Here is a 19,792-nt window from a genome sequence, read left to right as displayed (position 1 = left end):
AACATGAGGTTTTCTTTATGTTGCTTGTAAAGATCCATTTTCGTTTCATTTTTTTTTTCAACTGACAGTTATTTAACCTAATTTAAGCGAATTTGAACCGAATTTGAACCAAGTTGTCATTTTTTTATATGAACAAACATGAAAAAGATGAAGTTACCAAATATATATATTTATTTTGATTTGTTTACAATCATTATTTTTATGATTAGAATCTGAAAACAAAGGTTTTTATAGTAATTTATTTAAAGTAACAACATTTAGTATCAAGAAACACATTTTTTTTAATATAAACAAATGGAGATATTGGCATTCTTCAGTAAAATGTTTTATTTTGATTGAGTTGGCATAGGAGTTGAAGCTATCCGTAATGATTCACAAAATAACTGAGTATTAATTAAACTTCTTCTAAAACAAGCTTCCTCATCAGTGGTAGAATCACCATCGATTAAATCCTTAACACTATCAATAAGCTCTTTATTAGACTGGAAAGATTGCTGATAATAATCCACATTCCTTGAAGCATTCTTCAAAATATCTGTGTTAATCCGATTTATATTTTCAACACCAGATGTTATATTGGGTATCATTTCCCTTGAGGTTGTTGGTATTGTTATTAAAAGATCTTTTATAACTTTAGCATCTTCTTCTTTCATTGGAACTTTATTTTCGTGATTAATTACACCACAAACTTTAGGTATTTCCTTGTTTATAAATTGAATATTTCCAACTATCTTTTCCAAACTATCAATAATTTCCTTCTGAATTGAATTTATATGGCATAATTGTAGTTTTAATTCGTATAATTCTTTTTCTTTGTTTATAACGTTTATTTTATTTCGTATTTCTAAGTTTTCTTTATATTGTTTATAAAGTTTCATTTTCTGTTATTTATCAACTGACAGTTATTTAACCTATTTGAAGTAAATTTAAAACTGTTTGACCTTTTGTATTAATCTAACATTAAGAATAAAAAATTACTAAACTTTTAATTTCTAAAACTATTTTAACCTCTTTATAATTTTAGATATTATCATTAATAATAAGTATTATATTATTATATTTAATTAATTTTGTATTAAAAGAATAGTTTTTAAGGATAATTCCATAAATTACTTGCTGTAAGTTTAAGTTGGTACGCCTGCATATAAATCTAGTCTGCTTTTGAGAGCTGTCAAATATGACAATGTTTATAAAACCGTAGCTGAAAGTGTGTTTTTAAGTGCTTATTGATAAGAAGTGCAAAAAAATTTAAACATTTGTGATATTTACTTATAATGTATTTATAAATCATAAAGGGAACCGTAAAAAATCGCAAGGTAAGTGTAATCTTTATTCTTATTGTATAAGTGTAACCTTGCTTTTATTGGCGTATTTCCTCTGAATACATTATTATTTAACTTGAGGATGAAAGTGAACCGTGTAATAATAAGCGCGACCAAAAAACGACCGTAACGTTTGCCTTTTAAAACGTTTTGTCATCATCGTTAATGCAAATTCGATTTGTTGTATTACTTTCACCCTTATTTGTGATCGGAATTCGCGGAAATTGCTCAAGTTATCTACTTCTTTAAATACAGATAAAGTAAAACGGTTTAACAGCAGTTTTTAGTATTTTGGGAGCAATGTCTGAGGAAGGCATTGAGTGGTTACACGAAGTATTACAAGATGTACAATTACTCCAATTTTTGGCACCAATTAGAGACGACTTACAAATTACTCGGTTGGAGCATTTCGATTACGTTAAAAGTGAGGATCTTGAAAAAATTGGGATTAGTAAACCAGGTAGGTTCGAATACATTTTGTTTTGTATGTTTTAAGAAGAAGCAATGTTTACTTGTTATGTAAATTAATGAATTTAAATGATATAAATATGTAGTTGCGGTTTTAATTTACACATTTAATTTTCACAGTTATATGAGTTACTTATTTAACATTCACAAAAATATCCATAAAACGATTGATTTAGGGTTATTTAAAGATTATTATCAATTTAATTTTTTAAGTAACGAATAAAAATAATTCCAGTTATTTCGATAATTTTTTATTGGAAATTCCAAGTATGAAGATTGTTCTATAAAACATAGATAATTCTCTTTAATGGTCCAAAGTTCATTGATCATTTACAATTTCTAAAAACAGTTACCCAATCGCGCTGTAATAATACGCAAAATTGTTATGTGTAGTAAATTAGATTATTGCAATAACCGATATTGATGGATTTTGTTTTTCAACGTTTAGAAGACAATAAATAATTTTGAAGATTGGTTTGATAAACATCGTAAATATAAAAATAGAATAATAAAGGCGTTTTAAAAGAAAAAAACAACAAATTCTGCTATTACGTGTTCGAAACGAACGTGTCTTGTTAATTTAACGATCACCACGCTCGTTTTCTTTGCTTCAAAAAAGAATTGAAATTTAAAATTATAATTACCTATTTTTAGAAAACAAAACGTAAAATAGCACAACAATTATCTGCTGAGAGTTGCATAAGAATTTCTAGTTTAAGATAAATATTTAATTTAAAAATTTATGCTAAGATTTATTTTAGGAGAACTTATTAAACAATTTTGATAAACAATATCTCAATCTATTGTTTCATTGTTAAAAAAACACCACATTCGAAATCTACCGATTTAAAATCTTATTTGAGTATTTTTCTAGCGTAAAAAATGTATTAAGAAGTGTCCAAATATAAATGACATCATACAAGGAGATCCCCTTCACTAAAGAATTTGTGGTCACAAGGAATTCTGATTAAGTCTCTCCAATATCGTTTCTTAATAATGTCCTCATTACTTAATGTTTATCTGGACCCACTGCAAACGTGATATATTCCGCAATCTCGAATTTTTATTTTTTGAAGAGAAAAAGAGTATCAGAATTCCGGAAATTCTGAACACATGATACTGACAAAGTCTGACACTCATCTTTTAAGAGTACAAAAGTTTAACCTCAGCAGTAGGTTAATGCAATTTGGAAGAAACGTCATTGTCAGTCGTGAGGATCGCCAATAACGCAAAGTGTCTTTAAGAAGAACTTTGAATTCTGACAACTGTATGAAGAATTCTACATAATACTAGTATTTGAGGTAAAAAATTTTAATCCAGTGATCCCATAGTATTGTATGGGTTCAGGATATAGTTATCAAAATTCGCCGAAACCAAACTATAAAATTCTTATCGTTAACACAGGTTTTCATTGTTTTTTTTCCGAATGACTGAAAGTTTATATATATTCGTATTTAAACATATTTAAGACAACAATCGGTGGGGGGCACCCATGTCATCAATATTAACCACAGCAATGGGATTGAAATAACTTCGAAGATGATCTTAGAAATAACCTTAGTCGCTGTCATATCAATGCTCTAAGCTTTATTATTCAGAATGATTTTTATCTCCTAACGTTTCAAACCAATAATGTGTTTCACATTGGAGACTTAATTTTGATTATCTATGCCTTCTTTGGTTTTGATTTCTGCCTCGAATTTTATGTATGTGTTTGAATTCCTTGGACACTGGAGAATGGAAAAGTAACCCTACAAAGTCTTGTGTATTCAGGTGATATAGTATTACTGGCGGACTACTCAGGAAGTTTCAAGCCACAGGCAACGAGCAATGAAATATTAAATATGAAGATTAGCAAACCAATCGCCAACAAGGAAGAATACATAAACGTCAGATGTGGACAGAATAGATTAGAGGTAATAAATCACTATGAATACTTCGGGGTGGTCATAAGAAATGACAGGACGATAGATCAGAAAGTAAAAAAAACGTCTCAAGCAACAAAAGTGTATTACCAGATTTACACAACTTTGATTAATAAAAAAGAGTAAAAAATAAATATGTATCTCTAAATCACTATATGTATCAACATTGATATATGACACGGAACGCTGGCTAATGCAGGATAAACATAAAAGCAAAGTAACCGCTGCAGAAATGAGATTAAGGCGAATAATGGGCAGGACCAGAAGTACAAGGGCAGGATAGAGTCAGAAATACAACCAGAAGTGAGGAACCCTAGTTGTGTCACATACTGATGAGAAGTGAACAGGGGAAGGAGGAGACTCAGAACGAAGTGGCTGAACTGCATGAAAAGTGCGATTCAGCAGAGTTATAAGGGTAAAGGCAAAGAAGAAGAAGTGATAAAAGTAGTTTAGTCCAGAACTAAAGACAATAAAATGAACCCTAAAACGTTTAGCAGCTTCGGAGGAGGTCATTGAAACTATTGATGTCTAGACACTTAAGCGAATTTTATAACATGTTGTCTGCGCCACATCATAGCCATTGATAGCAATCATGTTGAAAGTGGCATAAATTAAATTGCAATATTAGTTTTTTAAGAAATAGATTTGATTGAGCTATATGAAGCTCAATAATTGTATATATAACAACGGATTTTTTAAATTATATCTTTTTAAAATTTATATATTATTGAAATTGGTTTAAGAGTTCTCCCAAAATAAAGAAATTGTACACATTAAATACAGCTAATATAAAACAGTAAACTTAAGATGTTGTTTATGATTTATTTTAGGTATACGTAGATTATTAGACGCCGTTAAAAAACGTAAATCGAAACAATGGAAAAAAGACATATTAAAAAAGGTGATTCCAGTTGGCGCGAAGCAAACGGCTAACAAGAAAAGCGCTGACGATAATTTAGTACCTGCCTTGACTTGCCTAATTCCGGAACGCGACATCACTCTATCTATTAAGTTGGGAGATGGTTCGTTTGGAGTCGTTAAAAGAGGTACACATTATCTTTCTATTTTTATATTTAATTGCGATTTTTAATTAATAATTTTTTACTTGAAATGATTTGATTCAAATTTAAAAAAAGTTTATACTAAATCTTATCTTTTTTAAATAAAAATGTAATATCAAACAAAATCAGATTACTTAAAGCATTTCGAGACGGCGATTATGCACGAAATCATACAAATTTATCAAATCTGTTTATTTTCGATATTTTCCTGAGTACAATATTTATTTTTATTAATCATGGTGAAAATATTTTGATGTTGTTTATCCTTTTAAATACATGCTCCCTATTTATATTATATCTATAATTCCGGAGCTATATTAAAGTCAAAAGCTTAGATGATTTAGAAATGATATCATAATGTAGTAATTTTACTACGTCATCTCATAATGATTTTTTTGGTCAGGTGAATGGCATAGCCCAAATGGACGAATGCTTCCTGTAGCTGTAAAAATATTAAAAGCAGACACGTTAAGTCAACCAGGAATATTAGAAGATTTTATAAGAGAAGTTCAAGCAATGCATAGTTTAACTCATGTTAATTTAATTAGGTAATTAATTTAATTACTCAAGAATACATCAAAATTAATATATTGTTTTATATTTTAAAGATTATATGGCGTAGTTTTAACTCAACCAATGATGATGGTTACAGAACTAGCTCCTCTAGGAGCTTTATTAGATTACTTACGTAAACAATGCCAACAAACACCTGTTCCTATGCTGTGCGAGTACGCCACTCAGGTGGCTGTGGGGATGGCTTATTTGGAAAGCAAGCGATTTTTACATCGAGATCTTGCGTGTAGAAATGTTTTATTAGCCGCTATAGATAAGGTAAAATTAAATAACATTAAATTTCTTTTATATAGACTTTTTTCGATTAGGTTAAAATAGGCGATTTTGGTTTAATGCGAGCATTACCTCAAGAAGAAGACTGCTACGTGATGACAGAACACAAAAAAGTGCCTTTTCCATGGTGCGCCCCTGAATCGTTACGTTCGCGACAGTTTAGTCACGCTTCCGACGCCTGGATGTTTGGCGTTACAGCTTGGGAGATGTTTACGTTCGGCGAAGATCCTTGGATGGGATTGGGGGGGTCAGAAATTTTAAGAAAAATTGATAAGGAAGGGCAACGATTGCATCATCCAGACGCGTGTCCTACGGTTATTTATAAAATGTTGTTGAAATGCTGGGCTAGGAATCCCCAGGATCGACCGTCTTTCGCAAATTTAAAGGAGTTTTTCCGGAAAATGGCTCCTCCAGTGATGAAAGCTTTAGCAAGGCAAGATGAAAGTGATCCGGAAAAATTAAAAATTGAAGAAGGCGATGAAATAGCTATTATTGATGGCGATGCTGAGTTGTATTGGTGGAAAGGACAGCACCAAAGAAGTTATGATATTGGTGTTTTTCCTAGGTAAACGTTTTTGGAAATGGGGTTATAATTTTATACATTCCATTTGTTTTATTTAGGTGTATTGTGGATCCTTTAAGGCCAAAAATTCCAGAAGATATTTCTAAACCCCTTAAAAACTCGTTTATTCACACTGGACATGGTACAGCTTTTGGAGAATCATGGGGAAGTCCTAGTTATATAGACGAAATGTATTTGAATAATCCAATGGAGCCCCCTGATTTAATGGGACTTCCCAGGGAGTCGGTTATTTTACAACATGATAAGAAAAGGCTACAAAAAAGTAAATCTAGTTTAATTCGAAATGTTACATAATCATTAAACTCTGTCATTTTAGATCAAAGTACTAGTTTAAGTGTTCGCGCTTCTCAAAGAAGTCAATTTAACTACCACAAATTAAAAAATGAAAATTTAGTCAAAGTAAAACCAGCGAGACCACCACAACCCAATAATATTCAACCAAACAAAGAAAATGCTCTAATTGATTTTTCTCCAGAAGAACAACAAATAACCATAAAAAGCGCACCATCTACAATCGATACTCGAATAGTTTCTTTATTAGACGAACCAATTGACGTTCCACAAGATTTAGACTGGATTAATACAACTCCTCAAAGAGTACCACCTCCATACGCCGCTCCTCCTGAATACGGTAATTTAAGCATACCGGGACAAACAGAATCAGAATTAAATGACCCATTTGATACATCAAAACCGTATGCTACCACACAAAAAATTTACTCCTCACATTTATCGCCAACAAAGTCTAATTTAAGTGGTGCGCAAATTGGTTCGGTTCAAAGTTTTCATTCGAACGAATCGTTGTGTGAGTCATCTCGAAATTATACCAACACACCCTTGGATAGTAATTTTATTGCGGAATTAGAAAAGACATTGAATATAAGCGTCGATAAAGATTTACCTGTGATAGAACCGCCGCCTCAATTGAATGGGAAAAATAGGAAAAGTACAATTAGTCCGACTTATTATAATAATTTGTACACGAACGGTGGTTCGAATTTGAAAAATACTAACCAAAACAGAACGTTGTACGAATCCACAAATACCACTTTCGTAAATAATCTACAAATTAAAAATTCATTGCAAAGTAGCGCCTTTACTCAAACGAGTGCTTTGCCCGAATTGAACGGATCCGTTAATTATTCAAATAGCGTTAACGACATTGATGTTAAATCTAATTTAAATTACTCGCAAAATTCACCACATAATAATCATTATAGTACTACTACGTATGGAAATGTACCAAATAAATATTCAACATACCAACCGACTTATAATAACGACGCATTAGGTTATTATCAACAAAGCAGTGTACCACAAACGTATTATAGTACTATTGGTAACAATAGTAGGGAATACAGCGAAGTTGCTGGGAGTGTTTACTCAGAAATTCCAGAACATGTCTACAGTACGGTACCTAATGATGTATTGAAACCACATCGCCCAGCTCCTCCATCACCTTTAGTACTTGGACAACCTCAAAGTATGCAACAAATTCAAAGAAAACTACAAGTGGGTACATTTTGAATTATTATTATACAGTAAGACTTTGATATAATAACTGACCTTGTTGAAATTTATTTGTTATATATTTAAACTTCGAGCGGACGCGTTGTCATAAAATTTATGACAATTTTCGTTTTTATAATATATTTCCTTATACATTATTCATTTGAGACGATTTAATGCTAAGGTATTAGTGTAACTATTTATTTTGAACATGATGGAAAAAAAACTGAATTCCAATGGCAGTTATTCCAACGAGATGGCGCGCCACCAAGCCCAAGACCACACTTCAACAAGCTTTACTAAATCAGTTTTTAACACTTAGGAAATTTATTATTAAAATTATATCTATTTATTTATTTCATTGATTTAATTTTATGTTTTTAACAATTGTTTAATATATATTAAATATTTTTGCTCTAGCAAAATATGTATTTTATTAAAAATAACGTAATACTTACCGCAGCAAACACATTCGTATCAAAATTTGCTGCAGACGCCATGCGTGGCTTCTACTACTCAAGGACGCGACAGCTCGAAAATTAAAAAAAAGTTAAGCGAACCCATTGTCATAAAATTTATGGCATGCGCCCGCTCATTTTATAAAATCGAGCGCCCCGCTTCAAGGTTAGATATAAATGTTAACGTTTATAGATAGAGTTGAACTCGGGTTATTCCCCTAATATCATTTATTATTATTGCTGGGGGAGCAGCCCCTCTCGTCACTGCAACCTATAACATCTATTGTATCTTACGCCCACCAAAACTTTAGGGCAAATGCAGGTTCTTTATGAACCTTAGTAGTGTAGTGGTAGGTGTCAGGCGAATTTTACCAACAATTTTGTGTCTTAGGCGGTCTTTGGCCTCACATTCATCCAGTATATGTTCAGCAGTTTCTGACTCGTTGTTGCAAAGTCGGAAAATGTTGATCTTCAGCTATATGGAAGAGGTGGTATTTTAGGGGCGCATGGCCGGCCAAGAAACCTGAAAGCGACTTTAAATGCTGAGGTATAAAACCTCTTTGGTTTTGTTTTGCAACGGAGTTATCGTACTCTTCGCCTGTCTGTGACCTGGAAGTTCATTCCAGCGTAAGGCTACCTTTGAGGCCTCTCAACTATTAATTACCTGTTTTAAGTGGCTTTTTTGTAGTCCACAGCCGGGTTGGAGTCCAATGTAGGGCGTTCTCGCTTCCTCTATGGGCAGCTTGTCCGTTCTTTCATTATCCTCAATGCCTATATGATGTATAAAGCAAGGACGGTAGTTTTAATCTTAATTGTTATTCAGTGCTGGATTGTTATAATTTTTTATTGAACTAAAATTAGATCTAAGACGACGTAGAACTAGAAAGTTCTAATAGTTGCCTACCCATGCATGACGTCACGAACGGCCCTTCAGGCTGTGTACCTGTTCAGATCTCTTAGACTTTTGGTTGCACACTTGCTTCCCCATATTAATCCGTTATATCAAGGTTTTACTATAATGTTGACAAATTAAATTAATACTACCTTTTTTAATATATTATTTTTTTAGTTAAGTGCTGATGCTGAAAGATTAATGACTCCAGAATACCGCACAAATAAAATTAGCCAAGTAAAAGATTCCGTTCCAGATGTTGATTCCGAATTATGTCTAACCACTTTACAAAATTTAGGATGGGATGTAGGCGCAGCCATTCGATCATTAAAAGTAGATAAGTTAGTGAAGTAAGTAATATTATTCCTTCTATAAAGAATTAAGTAAATTCTTTATTATTTTAAAATTGTTTTTATTTTAGGTTGGGTCTTGCAACTAAAGAACAATGTGAAAGAGCGCTACAACGTTCAAATTGGAACGTCGAATTGGCCGCGTCAATGATAATAGATACATGAACCCGTTTTGGTTTTATTAATTGTATGTGATTGAACAAACAAAACGTAATATTAAATAGAAGAATCTAAAAATATTCTATTACTATAAGAATACTCAATTTTAAAATATTAATTTCATAATTACATTCATTATAACATTACCAATTCAGTCTTAGTATTTATTAAAATAATTTTCAATCATTTACATTTATTTCGAAACGACTTTTTAGTCTCCATTATCGCGCGGTTTATTTACTATTTTTGGAAAGTCTAAAATGCTGTTTGAAAATGCTAGTCGATTTCATTCGTTTTGATTTTCTCTTAAATTTGGGTTGAATCTTTTCTTTTTAAGCGAAAATTTTAATTTTTTCTTCTTTTTTTTTTGTACATTTTTTTTCAAGTTTTGTTGAATCGAGGAATATTTATGTTTTTGAAAAGTGCCAAAGAAAATGTGTACCTTCCTTGGCAGAAAGCAATGATATGCGTAAAAAAGTGGACTGATCTCATTACGTTTCACATTTTATTTTCTGTTACATATATGCAAAAAGTGTATGTATATAATGTCATCAGTAGTAGTTAATAAAAATATTTTTGTAAAAAAAAATGCTTAATTTTTACATTAATCCATCATCTTTATGTTAACACAAACACTTAATTTTCTTTCAGGAATTTTTAAAAAAATAAGAGGGAATTTTTTAAGATATACATTAAAAAAAATCTTACTTTATTATTGAGAAAGTTCTTTATTACATAGAATCCTCGTTCTCTTCTCTTCAGATCATCTCGCTACGCTAAAAAATAACACTTACGCTCCATTCGAAGACGACGAATAGAGAGCCGGCCAATTATCTATTTACAAAATGTACACTAATTAATTTGGCAAAAACGTTACTGGTTCGATTTCGGTTACTATTACTACTAAATAATGATATTACAGAAAACGTTGGCGTCGTACAAAAAAAAATGATAAACATAACATAAAAAAGTGAAAATAAAACTACAAATACTTGCCTTTGAAGAGAATCACATAGCTTAAGTATTTCGGGATTATACCTTATTTACAGGTACAAACACAATATGCGCTATTTACAATATAAACAATGAAGTAATTACTAATTGAAAGTTTGTTTATAAATATTTACAATAAAACTGTACTAATTAATAAAAGTAGAATAGCTAATAAACAAAAATGAAGTGAAATTTAATATTGTTATTACTCATAACTAAATTACAGAAAAAAATAAGTGTATATTTTGTGACTAATACTGATGCGTTTATGTAAAGGAAACAATCATTTCGTTAAATAAAATTTTATCACGCCAATAAACCGATGTAAAAAAATATAATCAAAACTTTTCTTTGTCTCTGACAATTAAAGGGGGTGTTGTAACAGGTCACATATTTTTTTGGAATAGTTTCAAAATGAACGTTACTGTTAATAAAACGTTTTGAAGCCAAATTTTTGTTATACCCCATAAAATCAAAATTTTTTTAATATTTTCGGCTATCTGCTGCTTATTGGTTATAGAGCGCTTCTGCCTAGATCAAAAAAATTGACATCGTCATAAAACCGAATAAAGTTGCTTTCAATTTAAGTCATCCTAATTGGGAAATATAGCGTAATATGTTAATTTCTCCATAAGAGGAAGCAACCGAACATTATAAGGAGTAATAGTAATAAGGACGTCACCTTGATCCTTTTTTAAATAATTTAAATTAATACATTAATATAATTTAACATAATGATTTGATTTTTTTTCCAAAACTCAGGATGACATCTCGCTTACGTTCGTAGCTGCCATTTACGAACCGTGAAAAGGGGCTACATCGATTTTATATATAATATACGAAACTTAATACGCATTAATTGACAAAATGGCAAAAACAACGGCAAGTAATAAATTTAAACCAAAAATTACCAAATTTTGATTGATATTGGCTACGATAAATAATTGATTGCAACTCTCTAACTATAAACAATTTGACAATTAATTATCAAAAAAATTCAGTGCAAAATTAATACTCTCATTGCACGCGCCACCATGATTTTTTATATAACCACCTGATGATTGTGAGATACTCTTTCTTGAATGTCACGATCATCAAAAAATCAAACGGAAGCTATTACTTATGCAATTACACCCACATTCGATTTTTTGATCTCGCTAGGATGCAAGTTTTAAAATGGTACATGAAGTCTGAATCTTTTTGTAATGATGCGTTTACATCTAACATTTGTTATTAACATGCAATTTATGTCAAACCCAATCCTTTCAATATGTAACCAAAAAAAAGTTTATTCTCTATTTGGAATGAATTTGGCCAATAGTTTAGGAAGTACACTGCAACTGTGAGTGTAAATCTGCCAGAATTTGGTGAATTCCGCATATGCACTTGATCTTAAAATACTATCAAATATTATTCTGTAGGCTTGAACTAACCGTTACAGTAGCTATTTTGCTTTGGCGTTCTGGTAAAATCAACTTTTTTACAAATATGAGTTTTTAAATCAAGCAGAAATGATTAAATGAATGTTAAGAGCTTTGGCAAAAACAGTGACTTGATCAAAATTAATGTGTGGCAGTAATTAGACTTTGATTTTTGAAGTTCCTTACCAAAATACAATTTTTTAGTATTCCAATTTTAAGAAGAGGCAAAATAACTCGGTGAAGCCAAGTTGCTTTAAGCTTGCCAAAGCTTCATCAAAAGCTTTTCCAGTACCAAATAATGCTAATCTCAATATCTCTGAGAATTGTAGAAAACCAGGAATCATTCAAAATGAGTCAATGATCTTTATGTGATTCTTAACCACCTAATCTAATTCAATCTAATTAATGATATAGAATACCTAAACTTTAAATAACGCATTTATTGAAGTTATTAAGGTTGACTCCTAGAATGATAGAGTCACCCAGCTTACTCAGAATGCCTGATAGATTTAGCAAGAACTTATTCGAAATAAATTCACACAACACATATACTGATATTTAGTAGCAGTGAGTTCCACAACCACGCGAAACACTTACAGGAAGACTTAATAGGTGTCTAGTTAGTCTAAATGACTCTATGTCAAGCAAAGTTAATGTTAAGAGACTGGCCAATCGGAATAATTCTGTCGCTAATATATATTTTTTTGTTCATAAAAGAAAGGTGATAAGACAAGAAAATTTTATGAGTATAAGTTACTCTTTAAGTATTTTGCTCTTTTTAAGTGAAAAAAATTCGTTAGAATAAAGCAGATAAAATGAAATGAGATTGTAATATAGAAGATACAGGCCAAAAGAAGAAAAGACTAAATTACCATATTACACTAATTGTAAGAGAGATTTCTGTTATAGTAGATACCGCTCTGAACAACAGATTAGAAGACTGCTCTTGAGCAAATGTACAATGAAAAATGATAAGTGCAAGCAATAAACTCAATTTCGTTGTTTTGACCTTCAAATACCAAAAAATGACGTATTGCAGATATTATAGCAGAAAATTATGAACAAATATCTTTGGAACTTTGCCATTCACCGATAATGTGCGATGATATGCATAATACTATGGAAACGTCAAAATGGAATGTAGCGGTTTAAACAGTAAATGATCGAATAAATATTTTAAATTTGCGGGAACTAAAAAGAGAAAAATATTGATCTGTACCAACATCTGCGAAAGAAATAAACTAATAAAATGTATATAATATCAATGAAAGGAAACACCTACTCATCAATTTTAGTAAATAAGGCTTATAAAAGATATTTTATAGTGACCTACGGAAGTTATGTACCTACTGTTGGAGTAAATCCTTCAGGATTCAATCAACGGTATCTATCGCTAATGACATCGAAATCTTATCAGAACTTCCGAAACTTTACTTAATAGCAAAAGTGACAGCGAGGAAAATTACCTTCATTATATGACTATTTGTACTACTTAGTAGTACAACTGTTTGTGTGGTTTACCAAAACTCGTTAACTCAATCAAATATCAATATTGTGTACCGCTTTCCCCGATTAATACTGGCTTTAACACAATTTAATTGCGTGTCCACTATCAATATAAAAACTTGCGCACGGCAAGTACAGGACACAATTTTGCCGTGTGCAAGTTTGGACATATCAAAAAATGTTTTCGCAGCAGTGCTACGCGATATGTGAGTGACACATAAGTGCGTGGCTTATAAGTGAGTTCTAAATCTTTCTTCGTATACTTATTGCATCCTGCGAACGCCGCGTACTGCTGCCGCGTTACGTTTGGATACATCTTTAGGCGATCTGGCCACCGAAATTCTATAAGGATAATGTAATCGTGGCCACTTAGATATCGATTTCCGTTGAGACTTGGCCACCAACTGCGTATCTAGCCTAACAGCTCTTTACAGAGGCAAAAGGATTAAAGTGTTTTGCCAATTTAAAAGACATACTTTACGTAAAGAGCTAAAACAGGAAGACGTTGTTGTATAGCGACTTTTTAACTGACAAAAACAGCGTTATCTGGAAATGTTGTTATAATCTTTGTTGTAATTAAGTGTAAATGCATTGCAAATTACAAATATGTCTAATGTAAACGCATCATTTATATTCTTCAATCAAAACTATGGTTACTAATCAATTAATTAAACATCTATCATTTAAATTGTCAGAGTTGGATAACTTTATAATCACATAATACAGAATAACACATAAATGAACCCAATGGCGTCTCTTTTTTGATGTGTCAAAAGCACTCCATTTAAGTTGCGCACCAAATTTGCAAAGAGTAACATTTCACTTAACCGGGCAATATCGTACGTTTTAATTTTAAATTAATAAATATCATAGTTCTTGTTAAAATAATCTTATTATCTGTAGTCAATCATAACTGCTAACCTTCACTTCTGTGTTACTCTGTGTTATCAGTTTTATACAGATCATTGATTACATCATAGTTAAAATAAATTTGTGAAATTACAAAACCTATAACAAACAATTTTTAGACCAAAACGTCTTTGTGTGTATTAATATAATACCTAAAGTTCGTTAGTTGTAAAAATAAAACGAAAATGTACAAGAGAAAAAAAATTAATATGGTAAGATCGTTTATGCGTTTTTCACAAAAAAAAGATCATAAAAAGATGAAAAAAAAAAAAAGTTTATTCTTATTTGAACAACTTAGCCACAATTCACGTTTTTAGTTCGACTGTCATTAAATATTAAAGAAAAAGGTATCTTCATTTTTTTTAGAAACGTCCCTATCTATATACACAATTCAACATCCACATATGCCACCTACACTGTGTGACCTTGTAGTAACTCACGACGCTGTTGTTTCTTCTTCCGACAATCTGGACAAAACCATTGTCCTTTCGGGGGCACCATAATCCCGACACACTCAAAATGAAACCATTCTATCGCACAGTCACTAGAGTCACAGCCGATCATTTCCGAAACTTCATCATACGGACACCGACAGTAACAATACAAAGCCGGTTGAGGTTGAGCTAAAGGTGGCGGTGGTGGAGCAGCAATTGGTGGTGGTGCAGGAGGGGGTTCCTCATCCGAACTGGTATCGTTTGAATCTGTTCCACTTTCAGGTTCAGCGATTTGTAAAGGTTTTAATTTTGGAATAATTGGAGGTCGATAAGGTTTTATGTGATGTGTAAAATCTGGTATTCTGGATTGTTCCGGAATAGGCGTAGTTTTTATAGTAATGGGAGGTACAACTAACGGCGATCTAGGTACTGAAGGTAAATCGGTTTTTCTCCACTTTTGCACGGGAGGTTGAACTTTTTCTTGTTCTTCATCGCTCGAATATCCATAAAATTTATTTGGAACTCGTCTTCGTTTAGAAGCTCGCACATTTGAGTCGGATTCACTTGGTTGTTGATGACTTGGTGTGGGTGTTTGAACGGGATCTGGCGAATATGAAGGTGTGATTATCGGGGAATTTTTCGGTAAGGTTAGGGTTAAAGGAGCCACGGATTGATAATTATTAATGGTGGTGATTGGATTTTCAACGTCGTATTTAGAACTTTTATTTTTCTTTTTTTTCTTCTTCGATTTCGATTTTTTCTTTTTAGGTTCTTCGGGTAAACTGGGCGTGGGGGGTCGACTCCCATCCATAATTGACCCGTTTATATAGGGTCCAATTGACGCCATTTGTAATAATTGATTTTTCTTCTCCGCTAAAATTTTACTCGTTAATTCTTGGGGTTGTTTGTCGTAAAAATCTTCGTCCGTGTCCGATTCGGTCGTTTCTAAATCGGATTCTTGGATGGGAACATCCGGGATAATAACCGGTTGGTTGTCGTTATTAACAACATCGACGGTTTCGACTTCGGCCTTTTTATTCGCTTTTTGTTTCCTCCTTTCTCTCCGGGCTTCTTGTCTCCGCCTCCCTTCCGATGATGAACTATCCGATTCGGAACTATCTGATGATGAAGAACTACTCCCGGAACTTGAGCTACACGAACAATTTGACCCGCATGTACAACTTGATGAATCGGAATCGCTGCTATCGCTTGACGAGCTGCCTTCGTGCTTTTTCTTTTGCGGACTTTTACTACTTGCCGTTTGCCCGATTTGGGGGGTTTCATTTTTTGGGCCGGTGCAATAATCGTGGTCTGCACTCATATCGATTTCGCGTAATTCCAAGTCGGGTTGTTCCGGGATTACGCAATAATCGTGGTCGTTTAAGATGTTTTCTAAGTTAATTTTTTCTTTTATCTCTTCGATTTTGCTTTCGTATTCTTCTTTTTCTTTGATCGCTTGGTAGTTTCGGAAATCGTCCCAAATCGTTTCTAAAACGGGTTTATCTTCGAGTTTATCCGATTCGTTGTTAGTTTCGAGATTTTCGGCGTTTAATAAGTTTGGTTTTGATGCGTTCTCATCGTCGGAATCGCTATCGCTTTCCGATAAATTTAATTCGGGTAAATCGTAAACGTCGACTTTAGGTTTGGGCTTTTCTTCGATTATTTCCGGCGCTTCTATCGGGCCTTCATTTTCTTTTTCGGCGTTTTCAAGTTGCTCCGATTGAACCGTTTCTTCAATTTTTTCCGGCTCAATGGGGGGCGGTTCTTCTTGGGGTTCTCTATGTTTAAATTCGTGTTTTAACAGTAACTTTTTAGAAATAAACCGCTCCCCGCAATTTTCTTCTGAACAAACGTGAGGCTTCTCACCGGTGTGTAATCGTTTATGGACCATCAAATAAACGGATTTAGAAAAGCTTAAGTTGCACTCTTCGCAAATAAAATTTAATGGTGGTATGCAAAAATGATAAACATGCGGCCATTTTTTTTGCAAACACTTTTTGCATAACACACTTTCAGTTCCATGTTTCCAAAATAAATGTTTTGTGATGTCTGGTTTGTTTCTATACGCTATTCCGCAACGGTAGCATAAATGATGCAATTTATGCTTCCAGACGTGATTCGAAAGCTTCGATTGGTTATGGCACAACTCTAAACAAACGTCGCATGCATGATGCCGTTTTCTTACGTGTACCATTAAGCGGAAAGCTGATGGGAGGTCATCGCTAACGCACATACAACAACGAAAATGTATTTCGCTATTTAGTTCGTATAAACCGGGGCATAAATGACAAATTAATTCGCTATAACTATAAAAATTCGATTTACACATTATACATAGTAAAATTGATTTTGCGTGCATTTTTCGGTTGTGGAGGTAAAGTTCTTTGTGTACCGTTGTTGAGTATCGGCATTGAAAACATTCGAAAACGTGCGAAAAAGTGATCGCCTCCGACGAATTACTCTCCAAATTGAAATAAACCGATTCTAAGTCGGGTAAAGAATCTTTGATTCGTGCAACGAAACTTTCCGGTATTAATTCTTCGGCTGTTATGCTGTTTACAACGGCGCTAAATCTGTGCTCAGCGATTGCGTGAAGTCCTAATTGTTTACCATTTACCGAAATTTTTCGGGCGTGGTTGCAATAAACGCACGTCGCTATTGTTAAACTTAAACATTTCCTTAGTAAAACTTGTATATCAAACTTATCCAAAGGTTGTTCTAATTCTAATTCGATAATTGGAACTTCCACGCCGGCGATTTGCATTCTATTAGCATCTTGATTTTGATGGTTTTCAATTTCTACAATATTTCCGTTTGATTCTTGACTTTCGTTTTCGATCTGGTCGACTTCCATTGTTAATTTTTCGCTATCATCGCTGTCGTAATTCTCTTCCGTTTCGAGTTTTTCTTGTTGATAATCAAAAGTTTTTGGTAATTTTAGTCTAACTTTTGGAACCTTGCGAGTTTCTATAGATTCTTCTTCATCCACACTAAGTCTCTCGTCTTCTTGTAAATTGTGAGTTGGAGATAATTGTTGCGTATTTGTAGGTTGTATTAAATCATTCTCTTCTTTTGACATTATTTTTGTTGAGTCATCATAATTTGAATCTGTCAAATGATCTTCTCTCGTTTCCATGGATTTAAATTCATGTGCTGATTTAGATTCTATTACATTTAAATCTTCGTTACAATCGTTATTATCGTTTGCGCTTGTTTCATTGCAATTAGTTTCGTCGATCCGTTCGATTTCGTTTTCTAAAGGCGGTGGGCTTTGCGATGCTGAGTCTCCCGTAACGTGATCGATTGGTTTGGAATTTTTCGATGAATTTTTTACTGTGGATTTGGAGGTGGTTTTATTAGAATTTTCGAGACATTGGTGTTCAAAAAAATTGTCGGTTTCGGTAAAACCCTTTTGACATTCGCAGCACATTAGAAAACAGGGTACTTTGTAAATGTTATAAAATTCTTCGGGGGTATTTATCTGATTCGGAACGCAATTGTGTTTCGAGACTATGTGCAACGAGAGCTTTTCCGGATGTGAAAACATTCCTAAACAATAAAGACAAATGTACCGCCGATGAACTTCGCGCATATGCAAAAATAAATTCCAGTTTTCGTAATAAGTGCCGCAAGCTGAACATAAAAAGACGTTTCTAGTAACGCGAATATTTGTTTGACCAGAAATGTTATTTGTACTTGTTAAATTATTTAAAGGAGGTGTTTGGGTACAATTCAAAATGTGAACGTTTAATGATCCCAACGAGGGGAAACCAGCACGTAAACACTTTTTACATTTAAATTGCAATGTCGGTTGTAAACCCAAATATTGTGTGTATTCTCTTAATTTAGGATTTGCTTTTCCTTTTTTCTCAACTATCTTATTACTATTATTATTTTTTACCACTTTATCATCCTCTTTTATTTTTACTTCTTTCTTCTTACCTTGTGCTTTTTCCAACAATTCAAAAATAGACTCCTTAAAATACGGATTACTATGCACATGGTTCTCCCCGGTATTTTTAAACCCCTTAAATCCTCTTTGCCGCCCTTTTCGCGTCTTCTTTTTTGTATTCACCGATTCATCTATCACCAGTGCATCAAAATCTGAACTGTCATCGCTGTCCTCTGAGTTGGCATTATTAGCATTTGCATTTCCATTTATTTTAATCGAAGTCTTTGGTTCTTGTTTCTCTTCAGTTTCTTCCGGTAATTTGGCCATCACTTCGCCGTTTTTGATAGGTTCCAGAGGACCATCAGAACCATCTTCCATTCCGGATTCAATTTCCTCCAGTTTTATTACTACAACCAAAACACAATTATGACGTTTACCTGTCAAATGACGACGTTTAGGTTAGAAACGTTGTAAATAAATGTCAAATAATTTAAACAAACGAGAAACGAATAATGACAATGAACCAGCAGCACACCACAACCGCACTACTTCGTCACACGTAAACGTACAATACGGAATTTTTACTAAACGCGAGGATATCAGATTAAATTTATTACCTTTATTAACGTTATGTGTATTCCCTTCAACGTTTCTATTTCACGATTGATAATTTAAGAGCTAGGAGCGTAATATTTCGCAAAATTACGTCTCCCCGCCTAAAAGGTTAATAAAATGGCGTTGCATTTTACATAGCACAATACTGTACAGGTTAGCCAACATAATACCGTTTGCGGTAAGAAATTTACCGTATCAAATTATTTTATATTAATTATACATATTTAAGGGATTTAAAAACCGAAGCTCGTTTAATTTTAACGTTAGAATAAATTTGAAGGAATGTTCGAAGCTATTTTGCATCTGTGCCATCTTTTCGGTCGCCCTGAGCATGCGCAAATTATTGTTTGTGAATACTTTTAAACTATCTAATAATAGAGGGCGCTCATATTTCAATAAAATTTTATTAAGAAAATTTAATTTTTACATACTTTTTAATTAACCATTTA

At 32.9% G+C, this 19,792-nt stretch overlaps 2 protein-coding genes across 5 annotated transcripts; one reads left to right on the top strand and one right to left on the bottom strand.

The window, feature by feature from the left end:
• The first annotated feature begins 1,161 nt into the window (after positions 1-1,161).
• On the top strand, positions 1,162-9,719 carry LOC111425880 (activated Cdc42 kinase). Of its 4 annotated transcripts, none has more exons than XM_023060174.2 (10): positions 1,162-1,316; positions 1,610-1,782; positions 4,546-4,761; positions 5,180-5,324; positions 5,385-5,607; positions 5,658-6,187; positions 6,244-6,467; positions 6,522-7,717; positions 9,242-9,414; positions 9,486-9,719. In XM_023060174.2, exons 2-10 carry the CDS (start codon positions 1,623-1,625, stop codon positions 9,577-9,579), a joined length of 2,961 nt encoding a protein of 986 aa, XP_022915942.2. In that variant the 5' UTR covers positions 1,162-1,316; positions 1,610-1,622; the 3' UTR covers positions 9,580-9,719. The 4 variants fall into 4 exon arrangements, with proteins under 4 accessions (XP_022915942.2, XP_022915941.2, XP_022915939.2 ...); XM_023060173.2 differs by having other exon boundaries at positions 1,603-1,782; XM_023060171.2 differs by having other exon boundaries at positions 1,600-1,782.
• A 562-nt stretch (positions 9,720-10,281) lies between these two features.
• On the bottom strand, positions 10,282-19,676 carry LOC111425834 (misexpression suppressor of ras 4). Its single transcript, XM_023060093.2, has 2 exons — positions 19,346-19,676; positions 10,282-19,135 (listed from the first exon to the last, which is right to left on the bottom strand). Exon 2 carries the CDS (start codon positions 19,104-19,106, stop codon positions 14,814-14,816), a length of 4,293 nt encoding a protein of 1,430 aa, XP_022915861.1. The 5' UTR covers positions 19,107-19,135; positions 19,346-19,676; the 3' UTR covers positions 10,282-14,813.
• Positions 19,677-19,792: the final 116 nt, after the last annotated feature.

Source organism: Onthophagus taurus, chromosome 2 (assembly GCF_036711975.1).
Source record: "Onthophagus taurus isolate NC chromosome 2, IU_Otau_3.0, whole genome shotgun sequence".
NCBI lineage: Eukaryota > Metazoa > Arthropoda > Insecta > Coleoptera > Scarabaeidae > Onthophagus > Onthophagus taurus.
This window is presented reverse-complemented; position numbering and strand designations above follow the sequence as displayed.

Excerpts from the sequence above, each read along its gene's own strand:
- LOC111425880 (XM_023060174.2), top strand. The coding sequence starts at position 1,623 with ATGTCTGAGGAAGGCATTGAGTGGTTACACGAAGTATTACAAGATGTA. Across the intron at positions 4,762-5,179 it reads GTTTGGAGTCGTTAAAAGAG|GTGAATGGCATAGCCCAAAT; the intron begins GTACACATTATC and ends TTTTTTGGTCAG. Across the intron at positions 5,325-5,384 it reads ACTCATGTTAATTTAATTAG|ATTATATGGCGTAGTTTTAA; the intron begins GTAATTAATTTA and ends TATATTTTAAAG.
- LOC111425834 (XM_023060093.2), bottom strand. The coding sequence starts at position 19,106 with ATGGAAGATGGTTCTGATGGTCCTCTGGAACCTATCAAAAACGGCGAA.